This window comes from Pleurodeles waltl, chromosome 4_1, assembly GCF_031143425.1.
Source record: "Pleurodeles waltl isolate 20211129_DDA chromosome 4_1, aPleWal1.hap1.20221129, whole genome shotgun sequence".
Taxonomy (NCBI): Eukaryota; Metazoa; Chordata; class Amphibia; order Caudata; family Salamandridae; genus Pleurodeles; species Pleurodeles waltl.
In genome coordinates, this window is record NC_090442.1 from 92,681,317 (window position 1) to 92,696,025 (window position 14,709).

Here is a 14,709-nt window from a genome sequence, read left to right on the forward strand (position 1 = left end):
TACATTTGTATTCAGAACCTATCGAAGAAGTTGACACTTGTGTGCCCATCTAGAGCAGTGCTTCCCAACCTGTGGTCCGTGGATCCCTGGGGGTCTGCGAAGCTTCCTTAGGGGGCCCGCGACTTCTTAGAAAATTAAATAATATTAACAGATTAGGTCTCCAGCTTTCAGTAATGGCTCAGTGTGGGGATCCCGGATTCCAATAATGATGAAGTGAGGGTCCCCGGGTTCCAGTAATGATAAAGTGGAGGTCCACAGAAGTCAAAAGGTTGGGAATCGCTGGTCTAGAGCATAGTTACTTAGGCTGTGACAAGGCTGTTCCAACTAACAATGACACACTAGGGTACTGCAACTTCTCAATGTATGTAAAAGCAAAGAATCGATAAAAACAGGTCTCAGAATGACAGCAGCAGGATTTTCAGGGTGCTGGTGTGTATGGAATATCACCTAAATTAGAAAGGTATCAGGAATTGCATATTCAATCACTCATCCACCTATACATTCCTCTCGGTGAGGTGTCCCACACCTGTTCCAGACATCTGTTCGTAACCTACATGTCTCTCAGGCCTTAACCAGTCATGTTCCATGAATAATGAATGTTTGTAAAACTCTGGGATGTTGGATCTTCCTCCCTCCAGCCCCCAAATTGGATCACGGTTCCCATAAGTTGATATTATGCAAAACAACCGCTAAATCAACTAATCTTGTCACTTTATAGACAAAGTCCCAGTCCTGGACCCCCTGAAGTCTCCTTTGAAAGCCAACGAGGCGGGGCACTGTTTTTGTTTTGCAGGAAAGAAGAAGGGGTTTTAGGGCCGTCCGGTGGTTTTTGAAGCCCATGCCCCCTCCCAGGTCGCCCATCTCCCTCCCCCGGACCCCCTGGACTTGCTGCTGTGACTCAGTGGTGGAGTTTGGCAATGTTGTGGCTCACTTCAGCTGACACCGCGGCCCGGCCCCTGGCTGCGTGACACACAGAAGAGGCTTCTCTCCATCGTTGGGTCGGAGTTTCCCTGCTGTTGTCGTTGCCAGCCTTGCTGTAAACACTGCAGACGTGATTGTCTGTCCCTGCTCTGCGCGGCCTTTGGAATTTCCACCTGGACAGTGAAGGGCTGTGATTGGCTCCACCTCCTTCGAGTATCGTATTCCCCGGTTTTTTTTTTGTTTTTTTTTACGGCACTTGCGGCTTTTTTAAGTCTGAGAACTTCCTCGTCTGGTGAGTGAGCAGCTGAGAGTTCAAGGAGAGACGCTGAAACTTTCGACGAGCAGGGAAGCCGGCACCAGAGAGAGGCGGGAGAGGTGTCCTCTGATGCTCCAAAAAAAGGGACCCAATCCTAACAAAATAAGATTTCCCCTGCGCCGCGTCCAGAACGTGAGGAAGGACTGAACTTAAACCAACAAGTATTCCCGGACTGGGCGACGATGCCACCTCTAACCTGGGCCCTGCTGCTCCTGGCTGCGGCCGGCTCCACCTCGCAGGACTTAGGCTTCTCGGAGTGCAAGAAAGCCTCGGGCCTGAACGTCCTGGAGGTGCTGCCCGGAGGGGGCTGGGACAACCTGCGCAACGTGGAGATGGGCATCGTCATGAGCATGAACTACTCTCTCTGCCGCACCACGGAGGACGGAGAGTACCTCGTCCCCAACGACGTGCGCGTCCTCCCGCGCAAGCAGAGCAACATCGAGGTCAACTCCGAGCTGATGGAGAGCTGGCTCAACTACACGGACGCCACGTCGCGCTCCGTCAACGCCCAGGCCTCCTTCCTCTCGGTGCTCAACGGCAAGCTGTCCTCCAGCAGCCAGGAGACCAAGACGCACAACGTCTTCGACCAGACCATGACCAGCCGGGTGCAGATTCGCCACCACATCTACTCGGTGAAGGCGGCTCCGAGGTTTGCATTCGATCCGGGCTTCAAGGGCCTGTTGGTTGACATTGGCAATCACCTGGAGAACAACCAGAGCCGTGACGCGGAGTACTGGGCGGAGATGCTCGTGCTCGGCTACGGGACGCACGTGCTCACCAACCTGGAGGCCGGAGCCAGCTTGGTGCAGGAGGACCAGGTCTCCAAGCTCTTCATGGAGCAGCACGCCAGTCAGAAGGCGGCCATCACGGCTTCAGCTTCGGCCACTTTCTTCGGCAAGATCAACGCAGGCATCGGAGGTGCCACCTCAGTTCAGGACGAACTCGCCAAGAGTTATTTGGAAAATACTGTGTCTTCTAAAATTGAGAGTCATGGCAGCCTTCCCTTCTACCCAGGCATTACCCTCCCAAAATGGCAAGAGGGTATCAATAACCGCCTTGTGGCTATTGACAAGTTTGGACTTCCTCTTCAGTTCTTCATCAACCCTGCCATGTTGCCGGACCTGCCTGAGCCCACGGTGAAACGGGTGGCAGCCACGGTGGAGAACGCCATCCGCCTGTACTACGCCGTCAACACCCACCCGGGATGTGTAGACTTAAAGTCACGCAATTTCAACTTTGAAGCCAATGTGGATGATGGGTCGTGCCTTGGTGCCAACACCAACTTTACCTTTGGGGGTGTCTTCCAGGAGTGTCATGGACTATTTGGAGATGACACGGAGGAGCTTTGCCAGCAATACCGCACCAAGAACCCAAAGAGTGGCGACTTTTCATGTCCCGCAAACTACATCCCGGTCCTGCTGCATGGAGAGCAGAGGTCGGTGACCAAGCCAAAGACCGAGTGCCACAAAAAATGCCACCGATGCTGGCTGGTAGGCAAGTGCTGCCACACAGAGTGTGGCATCAACTACTACACTAGCAAGGTTGAGTTCAATGCGTATTGGTGCGCTGCCATAGGCCCTGTGCCACAGGGATCTGGGTTTCTTTTTGGTGGGCTCTACAGTGCTGGAGAAGCAAACCCACTGACTGGCAACACCGCGTGCCCCTCCTACTTCTACCCACTGCCGCTGTTCGACAACCTGAAGGTGTGCGTGAGCGATGACTATGAGATGGGCTTTGAATTTTCAGTGCCATTTGGGGGTTTCTTTAGCTGTGTAGCGGGGAATCCGCTGACTGGTCTACTGAAAGGACAAAGTCCCGGTGTCCTACAGGACTTTTTCTACCAGAACCCCACAGACTATCCCATGAAGTGCCCACAGGGATACAGCCAGCACAAAGCATACATTAGTGATGGCTGTGAGGTGCTCTACTGCCTCAAGGCTGGCACACTCTTTGCCCAGCGGCTGCCTCCAGTCAAGTTGCCACCATTTATCCGCCCACCAGCGTACAACTCGAACATAACTGAGACAGTCCTGGTCCGCGCACAAGGGGAGAAAGCTTGGGTGAAGATACAGGGCACAAAGATGTGGAGGCTGGCCAACGCCACCGATGAGCAGAATATGGCTGAGCTCCTGGGTGCCAGCTCCTCCAGCAGTGGGCCCAGCGGCGGTGCTGTTGCTGGGATCACCATAGCAGTGACCATTGTGTTGGCTGCAGCCGTCATCGCAGTCATATATGGTTTTAAGCGCTTTCGTGGTAGCAAGGGCTTCAAAGAGATCCAGCCCAGTCGCCTGGTGGAGGATCAGGCCAGCTATGGAGCCATTGGGGACTCGCCAGACCCTGTGGCCATCAGCACCGCCTGAGCAGCAGCTGTTGAGATGTAACATTTGAAGGCGATGAAATTGAGACAATACTTCTGGTACCCCGGTTATGTCTTCTGAGGATCCCATGTATTTCTGGACATTTAGATTAAGAGGCTGATACTATGTGAGGCTTTGTGAGGATGAATATGCCATGAGGGTGATCGAGAGAAGAAAGGGATACGGTGGGAAGAAGGGTGGCAAGGCCAGGAGCAAACATTTGGGGATGGGAGAGAATTCGATACTGGCAGCTGATGCTGAGGGCAAGGGTAGAATGCTACTTGCACAACCTACCTCACTCTCACTTTCATCTTGGCACACTCGATCCTTCACTGACGTTCATACACCTTCCCCACACTTTTACCCTAACTATACCCTAGCTATTAGGACTAAGAGACCACTAGGCACCACAAGATGACCTTTTGGGGAGTTAGGCACTTTACAAATGGCGTCTTTCCTTCATCTGTTCATTCACACTCAGAATCTCAGACCACTTGCACACTTATTCTTCGCACACACTTTCACTTTTTGCTGAAGGACACTGCACCTATTGCATACCTTTTAATAGCAACTTGGACTCGAGCTCTTTAAAACACTTGAAAAATCGAAACCACCAGGGGCCAAAGTTAAAGGGGACAATATTGACAATGTCCCAGTGAAAATGGGTGGTATGGGGGCAGGAGGGGCAGCCAAGAGTCAGAATGGGATGTCCAGTGCTGCAGGAGGGACGGATACAGTGAAAGAGAACACTGCTCAAGGGGTGATAAAAAAGGAACATTGCACCAGGATGGTCAGTGAAAGGGAACATTGCACCAGGAGGGCCAGTGAAAGGGAACATTGCACCAAGAGGGTCAGTGAAAGGGAACATTGCACCAGGAGGGTCAGTGAAAGGGAACATTGCACCAAGAGGGTCAGTGGAAGGGAACACTGCACCAGGAGGGCCAGTGAAAGGGAACATTGCACCAAGAGGGTCAGTGAAAGGGAACATTGCACCAGGAGGGTCAGTGAAAGGGAACATTGCACCAGGAGGGCCAGTGAAAGGGAACATTGCACCAAGAGGATCAGTGAAAGGGAACATTGCACCAGGAGGGTCAGTGAAAGGGAACATTGCACCAGGAGGGCTAGTGAAAGGGAGCATTGCTCCAAGAGGGCCAGTGAAAGGGAACATTGCACCAGGAGGGTCAGTGAAAGGGAACATTACACCATGAGGGCCAGTGAAAGGGAACATTGCACCAAGAGGGCCAGTGAAAGAGAACATTGCACCAAGAGGGCCAGTGAAAGGGAACATTGCACCAAGAGGGTCAGTGAAAGGGAACATTGCACCAAGAGGGCCAGTGAAAGGGAACATTGCACCAGGAGGGTCCGTGAAAGGGAACATTGCACCATGAGGGCCAGTGAAAGGGAACATTGCACCAGGAGGGTCAGTGAAAGGGAACATTGCACCATGAGGGCCAGTGAAAGGGAACATTGCACCAAGAGGGCCATTGAAAGGGAACATTGCACCAGGAGGGCCAGTGAAAGGGAACATTGCACCATGAGGGCCAGTGAAAGGGAGCATTGCACCAAGAGGGCCAGTGAAAGGGAACATTGCACCAGGAGGGCCAGTGAAAGGGAACATTGCTCCAGGAGAGTCAGTGAAAAGGAGCATTACTCCAGAACAGTCAGTGAAAGAGAACATTGCTCCATGAGGGTCAGCGAAAGTGAACATTGCTCAGGGAGGTACAGTGAAAGGAACCATTGCACTAGGAAGGTCGGTGAAAGGACGCATTGCTGTGCTCCAGGATAATCGGTGAAAGAGAACAGTGCTCCAGAAGGTTTAGTGAAAGGAACCATTGCACCAGGAGGGTCAGTGAAAGGGATCATTCCCCCAGGAGGGACAATGAAAGGGACCATTGCACCAGGAGGGTCAGTGAAAGGGATTATTGCTCCAGGAGGTCAGTGAAAAGGAACATTGCTCCAGGACAGTCAGTGAAAGGGAACATTGCTCCCGGAGGCACAGTGAAAGGAAGCATTCCTGCGGGAGGACGAGTGAGACAGAGCTTTGCTCCGGGATACTCAGTGAATAGTGGCTACTCCAGGAGGTATAGTAAAATGTCCATTGCTCCTGGTGAAAGGAGACATTGCTCCAGGATGCTCAGTGAAAGGCAGCCTTGCTACAGGGGGCTCATTCTATGTACTCGGCTCCACGAGGCATGATTTAAGGTACACTTCTCCAGGAGGCTGTGCCAAAGGTAACATTTCAACGGGCAGCACAGTGAAAGGGGCACCTAACCAGGGGTCGTGGTGAGAGGAACACTGCGGGACGCACAGTGAAAGGGGCACATAACCGGGGGCACCTAATCAGGGGTCCTAGTGAGAGGAACACTGCGAGACGCACAGTGAAAGGGGCACCTAACCAGGGGTCCTGGTGAGAGGAACACTGCCGGGCGCACAGTGAAAGGGGCACCTAACCAGGGGTCCTGGTGAGAGGAACACTGCGAGACGCACAGTGAAAGGGGCACCTAACCAGGGGGCACCTAACCAGGGGTCCTAGTGAGAGGAACACTGCGAGACGTACAGTGAAAGGGGCACCTAACCAGGGGTCCTGGTGAGAGGAACACTGCAGGGCGCACAGTGAAAGGGCCATCTAACCAGGGGTCCTGGTGAGAGGAACACTGCGGGACGCACAGTGAAAGGGGCACCTAACCAGGGTCCAGGAACACTGCAGGAACCACAGTGAAAGGTCCCCGCTCCACGTGCACATTACAAGGGAACATTGCTTCAAGTGACACATCGAAGGGTGGACTGCTTCACTGGTGCAGTGCCTCGCGCACTGGTCCCGGGGACACTTTACAGGGGGCGCTACTCTCGAGGGCAGGATAGAAGAGCACATTGCACCTGAACACATACTAAAAAGGCAGGTGGCAGAGCGGGAGGCGCACTGATGCAGGCGCTACATTGAAACAGCACATTACGCCAAATTGGGCAATTAAAGGCCACACTACGTCCAGCGGGCACATTTAAAGGACTCTATGATTGGGGGGGGGGGGTAGTTGAAGGGCACTATGATTGAGGGGGCACGGTTAAAGGGCACTATGTGAGGGGGGCAGTTAAAGGGCTCTATGGGCAGTATGTGAGGGGGGCAGTTAAAGGGCAGTATGTGAGGGGGGGCAGTTAAAGGGCACTATGTGAGGGGGCAGTTAAAGGGCTCTATGTGAGGGGGGGCAGTTAAAGGGCAGTATGTGAGGGGGGGCAGTTAAAGGGCTCTATGTGAGGGGGGCAGTTAAAGGGCAGTATGTGAGGGGGGCAGTTAAAGGGCTCCATGTGAGGGGGACAGTTAAAGGGCAATATGTGAGGGGGCAGTTAAAGGGCACTATGTGAGGGGGCAGTTAAAGGGCACTATGTGAGGGGGCAGTTAAAGGGCACTATGTGAGGGGGCAGTTAAAGGGCAGTATGTGAGGGGGGCAGTTAAAGGGCTCTATGTGAGGGGGGCAGTTAAAGGGCAGTATGTGAGGGGGGGCAGTTAAAGGGCACTATGTGAGGGGGCAGTTAAAGGGCTCTATGTGAGGGGGGCAGTTAAAGGGCAGTATGTGAGGGGGGCAGTTAAAGGGCTCTATGTGAGGGGGGCAGTTAAAGGGCAGTATGTGAGGGGGGCAGTTAAAGGGCTCCATGTGAGGGGGACAGTTAAAGGGCAATATGTGAGGGGGCAGTTAAAGGGCACTATGTGAGGGGGCAGTTAAAGGGCTCTATGTGAGGGGGCAGTTAAAGGGCTCTATGTGAGGGGGGCAGTTAAAGGGCAGTATGTGAGGGGGGCGGTTAAAGGGCTCCATGTGAGGGGGACAGTTAAAGGGCAGTATGTGAGGGGGGGCAGTTAAAGGGCTCTATGTGAGGGGGCAGTTAAAGGGCTCTATGTGAGGGGGCAGTTAAAGGGCTCTATGTGAGGGGGGCAGTTAAAGGGCAGTATGTGAGGGGGGGGGCAGTTAAAGGGCTCTATGTGAGGGGGCAGTTAAAGGGAGCCTCGGGTGCTCTGTCAGCATGGACATTTTACGATTCACGTGAACATTTGGGAAAAAAACGAATTATGTTTGAAACCTCAAACTTCTACTTTGTACACTGCGATTCATTTTCTTCAAATGTAAATAAACAGGCGTCATAGCGCTTACAATGAAAGATAGACTGGGGTGCTTTATTTACAGAAGGCCTCATCGCCCCTCAGTGTTTGAAATTGTTTTTTTCTGCAGTGCCGCCTGGAGAGATGTGTATGCCACTGGGCACACTTCTACAGAGGGCTGTCAGTGGCCATAAATAAAGGTTTTGTAAGGTGTTAACAACTACTTCAACTTGAAGGGAATGTGTTAAAGTGACAGAAACTGCTAGTTTGAAAGCATCTGGGGTGTAGCAAAGACATTGACCCCGGGGAACTAACGAGTTGTGATGTATGTTTTTGTTAGCGGAGGTCTGTGTGTGTGAGGGGTGGGGGGCTAGGGGACGCACGCGTGTGCGTGTTTCAAAATATTTGCTCTGGTGTAAGTACTGCAGATGTGAAAAGGAAATCCATCTATCCTATACCAGTTTTACATAGGTTGGAGTTGGAAGCACGGCTTAATTTGTAAATAAAAACGTGCCGGTGCTCAATGCTCTCTTCTGAAACACGCGGCTGCTGCAATTAAATGTGCGAGCGCGGAATACTGAGGCAGCGTAATCCTGAAGGTATCCCGGGCCTCTTGAACCCATTTACAGCAGCTCCCTCCCCCTTCAGCTCACTCTTGCAGCTTTCTGTTTTCTCCCTTTGTGAAGCTTTTCCGTCTTTCGCTTCCTCTGTCTTTCCCAGATGTGCCTTTTGCTCGCAATAAACGCTTAAGGCAGAAAAATAAATGCCGGCTCTCAAAATTAAGTGCTGGTGCCGCACCGGAAACTACCTGCTCAAATTAAGCACTGGTAGGAAGGAAACCATGTTAGGGGGAAATAATTTTAAGTAAGAGAAAAAGCATTTGTAACATAATCTAAAAATAACCCAATTTCTTGCTCTAAATTTCCATATTCCGTGCAGCACGCATAATATGCAAACGTAGAAGTAGGAAAACCAGCATTTATATAAATTAAAGCTGGACACTAGCCTCTGTTTGCGCATGCGCACTCACTAAATACCACACAGGGCCTAATATACCAACAGCTGTTGCCCTAACTTAAGACATTTACAGATTCCACTTTCCTTCGTAACGTGGGCACACTGGTCCAGGGCAGAGGGGCAGTTCAATAGTCCTCTGCCCCAGGAGGTACAAGGGTAACATTGCTGCTCGGGGCAGGTTCAACCGTACAGCTGAAGAAAGTACTACTTCATACTCCAGTAGGTATCACTGTCCGTGGGCGGGGGAGTGGATACTTACATGGTGCAGTGCAGTGAGTGAAGGGGTGTGGTCCCCTGGGAAGGGAGCCATTCCCCACCCAGCACATATGATGATGCAGCGTCCTAGAGGGGATTTGTGCTACAGGAGTTAGAATTAAGTGGTGTACCCCCCAGGGCGGGGGGAGGGGAGGGCATAGTGTTCTGGGAGGGGCAGTTAAATGGTGTAGCGCTCCAGTGATGCACGTTGAGAGGGGAGGAGGCAGTTAAATGGTGTAGCGCTCCAGTGGGCACTTTGAGGGGGAGGGGGAAGATAGTTAAATGGTGTAGCGCTCCAGTGGGCACTTTCATTCGGGGGGGGGGGCTCCAGTGGGGTACTTTGTCGGGGGTGGGGGGAAATGGGGGTAGGGGGGAAGTTAAATGGTGTAGTGGTCCAGTGGGGTACTTTGCTCGGGGGTGGGGGGGCAGTTACGTGCTGTAGTGTTCCAGGGGGCCCTGTGCTCTGGGAGGTACTGTTAAGGGGTGCAGGCCTCTAGGGGAACACTGAGCTCCGGAAGCTACGGTTACTTTGTTCAGTGTTCCAGAAGGAGGGGGGTACTGTTCCATAGGGGGCACTGTTCCATACGACCCCCACATACAGGTCCAGGAGGCTCAGGTGAATGGTCCGTTGCCACTGGCATTATAGTTACAGGGCACACTGATCTAGCGGTTAGAGGCATGGTTTCCAGGAGTCACAGCTTAAGGTACTGTGTTGAACTCGGTACACTCAGCGCCACTGGAATTATACGGCAGGAGAGGGCCAAATTATGCGGCACGATAGAGTAAATTATGCGGCAAGAAAAGGCAAATTATGCAGCATGTTTTGTAACAGTATTTCTGCTTAAGCGCCCCATCCCTCTTCTAATGTCTCTTTAGGGGGATTTTAACCATGCCCATGTTACGTCAGTCACTTTCATTGGTTCCCGAGCTTGCCTTTTAAAATCTGCTTGTTTTCATTTGTGAAAGGAATGCATAAAACATGCCTTTTCCGGGGCTTAGCCCTCCTCAAGAGCACCAGTAAACTACTGGAAACATACCAGGCTCCATGGTTTCCGTGTAGCTTCTGGACTACTTTTTCTCTTTATTTGCAGCGTGTATGTTTTACACAGCGCGATCACGCTTGTTTTTTTTTTCATTTAATGTGGCAAAAAAAAGTCCGGTTAGGAGTTTACAACGCTAATAGCTCTAACTCGACGTAATGTGAGACCCGTTGTATTGCAGATGCTTGCTAAGCTTGGTGACACTGTCTGGACATTGATTGAACCTCATTGGTACCAATTTAATATCTAAAATTAGCAATCATCAACAGAAAGGTGACAGGTCCAGCATTGCAAAGGGCCTTCCACCGAGCGGCAGGACGTGCTGCTGCATATTTATTAACTTTTGAACAGTGTGAGCTAGAAATAAATGTTTTTTGTTAAAATCTGCATATTATGCGGCAGATGATCGAAAATGCGGCAAATCGATAATTATGCAAAAATCGCCACACAATCGCATAATTCGAGTGGCCCTGGGTACACTTAACGGACCCATGCGGCGTTGTGCTGGGGTGGGGACTGAGCGGTGCTGTGAGAAGGGGTCTGTGTGCTACCCTGTGCCCCCCTGAATCTTTCGGACAAGGACTTGTCACTGCCGGGATGGCGCCTCCGTCTCTGCTCCATATAACAGACGCTGACGGAAGTGGTGCAACATGCCTCGGCCCTTTCAGTTTGTAACATTACAGGGCAGTGCCTAAAAACTCCTCCTTTCAACATCACCATAGCTGCCAAATTTCCAAGGTCCAATGCGTTAAGTGGTGTTAAATGTTTTTTCCTTTGAATTCTGGGACTTGTAGTCCTATTTTATTAATTGAGTAAACAAGACTACTAGTACGATAATTCAAATAAAAAACCTGGACTGGAGCAGCATTTCACACATGGACCTGGGAAACTCGGGAGCTCTGCATCTCAGACTGCCCACCATGCTCAGCTTTCAATGCAAATGCAATGCTTATTTATTGGGATATATTTCACTCCCTTCGAGTGTTGTGCATTGTTAGGGCAGAGACAGCGACGCCCTCCTGGCTTTTTCATTTCTGCTGATAAAAAATAAAGCTGAATGTTGTTTTCACTGACTATTGGGACATGCGTGAAATATGCAGATGGAGGACTTCAGAAAGCTTTTGTGAGAAGGACAGAGACATCCGAAGAATGTGTGTAACAGGAGCAATTGAGACACACAGAAGAAAAACCATCTCTTCTACAGACCTTAGCAATGCTTATTTCACAGTCTCATATTTACAACTCTGAAATATTCTCAATTCTAATTATTCTTAACAAAACCATTGTTGTTACGTATTTGATACTGCTAACAAGCATTGGCAAAGCTGACAGGTCTGGTGTGTTTTACGCCTGCATTTGTTGTTATGTTATATGCAATGATTCAAAAATAGAAAACTCGCAGATACCGCATGCTGTGAGAAGCACAGAATCTTAGGCCTATATTTAAGGAAAGTTAGCGTCACTTTAGCGTAATTTATTTTGATGCTAAAGCGGCGCTAACAACTCCATATTTATATTTTGGCGCTAGACCCCGTCTAGCGTCACAATATTGGAGTTAGCGCAATTATTAGGAAGCGACAACCCATCTTGCATCAATGAGACGTAAGGTAGGCATTCCCTTCCTAAAAATGACGCTAGCCCCCCCAGCGCCATGTTTAACTTCTGAGGCTGAAACAACGCTCAACTAGGAGGCGGACCTAAATAATGGCGCTAAGCACAATTAGCGTCATTATTTAACACCTGGTCAGACCAGGAGTTAAAGTGCTGTTAGGCCCATTTCCATGGTGAAACACCATGGAATGGGCACAAAGATGCCCACCCCCAACCCCAAGCATCACCACCACCCACACCACAGGGACACTACTGGAGGGGGGAGGCCATCCCAGGTACGTGTATGTGTGTGGTGTGCCACTGGGGGCCCCTAACATGGGGCCCACTGCCTGGCACTGGGTATGATGGGCTTGCCCTGGGGACACTGGGCCCCTGTGGTGGGCATTGGGGTTGTGGTAATGACTCCTGTCTGTACTTAGACAGGAGTCATTTTTTGGCTGCTTGTGCGTCTTCTGCACTGACAGTCCCCCAACAAAGGACTTACTACTTCCTGCACAAATTAGGGAATGTTCTATTACTATTTAACTCTAAATCAGGCGAGAAGTCCTAAACTCCACACGCCAACTAGGGTACACAAATGTGTACCTTCCCTTTCCCTCCGTCCTGTCACCTTGTACATCGCTTTGGTGTTCATTAGCTAAGTGGCACTTTAGAACAAGCATTGGAAAAGCCTGTTTGACCTGTTGGCTTTGCCAGTGCCGTTTGCGGATCCCTTGCCGATGCTGTGCAGCATCGGCCAAAATAAAAATAAAAACATGATGAAGTGGCCACTGCTGAATGCTGTGTCATTTTGTAGGTGTGCGCAAGTGTGATCATGTGCAAGTGCAAGCACGCACAATGCATCATTCCATCAGAGTGCCAACCAAATTACATGTGCACAATTTTTTTTACTGATGCAAGATGAACCCGTAAATAAAAAATAAAATGATTTGACTAGAGCAAAAGTGCTTTTGTAATTTGGAGTTGCTCAGCATCAGGCAACAGGTGGAGGGCAAGAGTGCAATGGTGGTGCTTGAGGCTGGGACAGGGAGGGATGTCCAAACCAATGGATGAGCTGTGGGGGTGGGGGTAGGGAGCAAAAAGTAGCATGCAGGGGCTTTTTGGGGGGAAGGGAAGCAGCACTCGGGGGGTAGAGCTTTGAATCACATGAGATCCATGGAGGGCTGAAAGAAAAAAAGTAGTTCCCTAAATATGAGCAGCGGAATGATACATCCAATCAAAAGGATGGTAAAGAGGTGATGCTGAAGTGGAGGGATGCACAGAAGAGGGAATAGACAGTCAAAACATGGACAAGGGAAACTGTCAATTAAAAAGTTAGCAAATAAGAATGATAACAAAGGCAACTAATGGTAACATTAAGTAACAGGACCAAGCCTGCTGCAAGTTTTTGGTGCGGAGCACAATAGGCTTTCAATGACCAGACACTTCAAAATTCTCTGGTAGGTGCGTCCAATTAATATTGAATCAGTACAAAAAGAAGTGCGTTTTGAGCTGCTTGCATATACTGGGGCAGGTAGAAGTAAAGTTGAGGAACATTTGTGCCTTCGAGTTTTAACTTTAGCAAGGGCTCTACACAATCCTAACAAGCTGTGATTGTAAAAGCAGTGCTTAATTTGAGACGGTGGTTTCTGGTGCGGGGCACCGGTACTTATTTTTGAGGGAAAGACGGAGGAAGAGAAAAACGAAAAAGCGTCAAAGAGGAAGAAAGCTGCAAGAGTGAGCTGGAGGGGCAGGGAGTGGCTGCAAATGGATTAAAGAGGCCCGAGATGGCTTCAGGATTCGCTGCCTCACTATTCTGTGCTCTCACATTTAATTGTAGCAGCCGCGTTTTTCAGAGGAGTGCTTTGGGCACCGGTACGTTTTTATTTACAGATTAAGCACTGTGTACGAATGTGAAACTTTCTGCAATTTACAGAACCGGAAAAAGGCACTCTGCACACAGCGCCCTACTGAACTCTCCTCCCTGTACAAATTTGCTGGGGCCCATTGTGAAGCAGGGATATCAGCAGTGCGGGTATTAATCCACTGAGCTATTTTACCACCGAGCCCCATTGTTCAGATCTCAGCAGGGGCGCGTGGCCCACAGAGCTATCTTACCAGGGCAAGAAAGGCCACATTGTGGTATCAGCCAGTTTAGCAGGGGTGCAATCCTCGCCAGTAAATATTTGGAAGAAAGTTCATTATGGCACACAGATATGCCAATAGGGGATGTGTGTATCCACTCGTCTAGAACATATGAAAGGTAAGAAAATGCCTATTATACGCGGGAAGATTTCACTTCAGATATTCGCAAAAACCGAACAGTTTCTTGCCATTTTTGATATTTTTAATTCGCAAACAGTTTAACCGACCAATATTTTTGAAGGCTTTCAACGCAGAGGGAGAGAGTGCCTGTGCGTTTTCGTCTTTTTTTATTATGTAAACCTTTCTTCAGTGCTTAATTTGTAGATAAAAAAGTGCAGGTGCCCAAAGTCGTCCTCTTAAACACGCGGCTGCTGCAATTAAGTGTGCAACGCAGACTACTGAGGCAGCGTAATCCTGAAGCCATCTCGGGCCTCTTCAATCCATTTAAAGCCAATCCCTGCCCCTTCAGCTCACTCTTGCAGCCTTCTGCTTTCTCCCATTGTGACGCTTTTCCGTTTTTCTCTTCCTCCATCCTTCCCATGTGTGTCTTTTGCTCGCAGTAAATGCTTGAGCCACAAAAATAAGTGCCAGCCCTCAAAAAAAAGTGCCGGTGCTCAGCACCGGAAACAAGAAGCACAAATTAAGCACTGCCTTTCTTGTGAAGTCCAAAAGACGTGAAAGCACCCGTACCCAACTATTTTAAAGAATACATTTATTAGGGATTGGGGGTTGTAACACCCCATTCGCCTAAAGCTACACTCCCAGTTGAAGCGGCCTTCCAACTGCTTCTGATATCTAGGAAATACCTTGGAAGTATTTACGGAGTCTCCGGAGGCCGGCCCAATCTCCGGCCCGGGAGTCGGGGGCGGAAGGCGGGAACCTTCCTGCACTAACACGCTTCGGGAATGACAACGACTCTCTGCTTTTACAGTCTGCAGCTCGAATAAACTGCAAAACACCCTCTGTAATCGGATACGG

At 50.1% G+C, this 14,709-nt stretch overlaps 1 protein-coding gene across 1 annotated transcript; it reads left to right on the forward strand.

The window, feature by feature from the left end:
• Nucleotides 1-898: 898 nt before the first annotated feature.
• On the forward strand, nucleotides 899-6,227 carry LOC138287418 (macrophage-expressed gene 1 protein-like). The gene has a single exon (XM_069227834.1). It carries the CDS (start codon nucleotides 1,420-1,422, stop codon nucleotides 3,595-3,597), a length of 2,178 nt encoding a protein of 725 aa, XP_069083935.1. The 5' UTR covers nucleotides 899-1,419; the 3' UTR covers nucleotides 3,598-6,227.
• The last annotated feature ends 8,482 nt before the right edge of the window (nucleotides 6,228-14,709 follow it).

Coding starts and splice junctions, on each gene's coding strand:
- LOC138287418 (XM_069227834.1), top strand. CDS start 1,420: ATGCCACCTCTAACCTGGGCCCTGCTGCTCCTGGCTGCGGCCGGCTCC.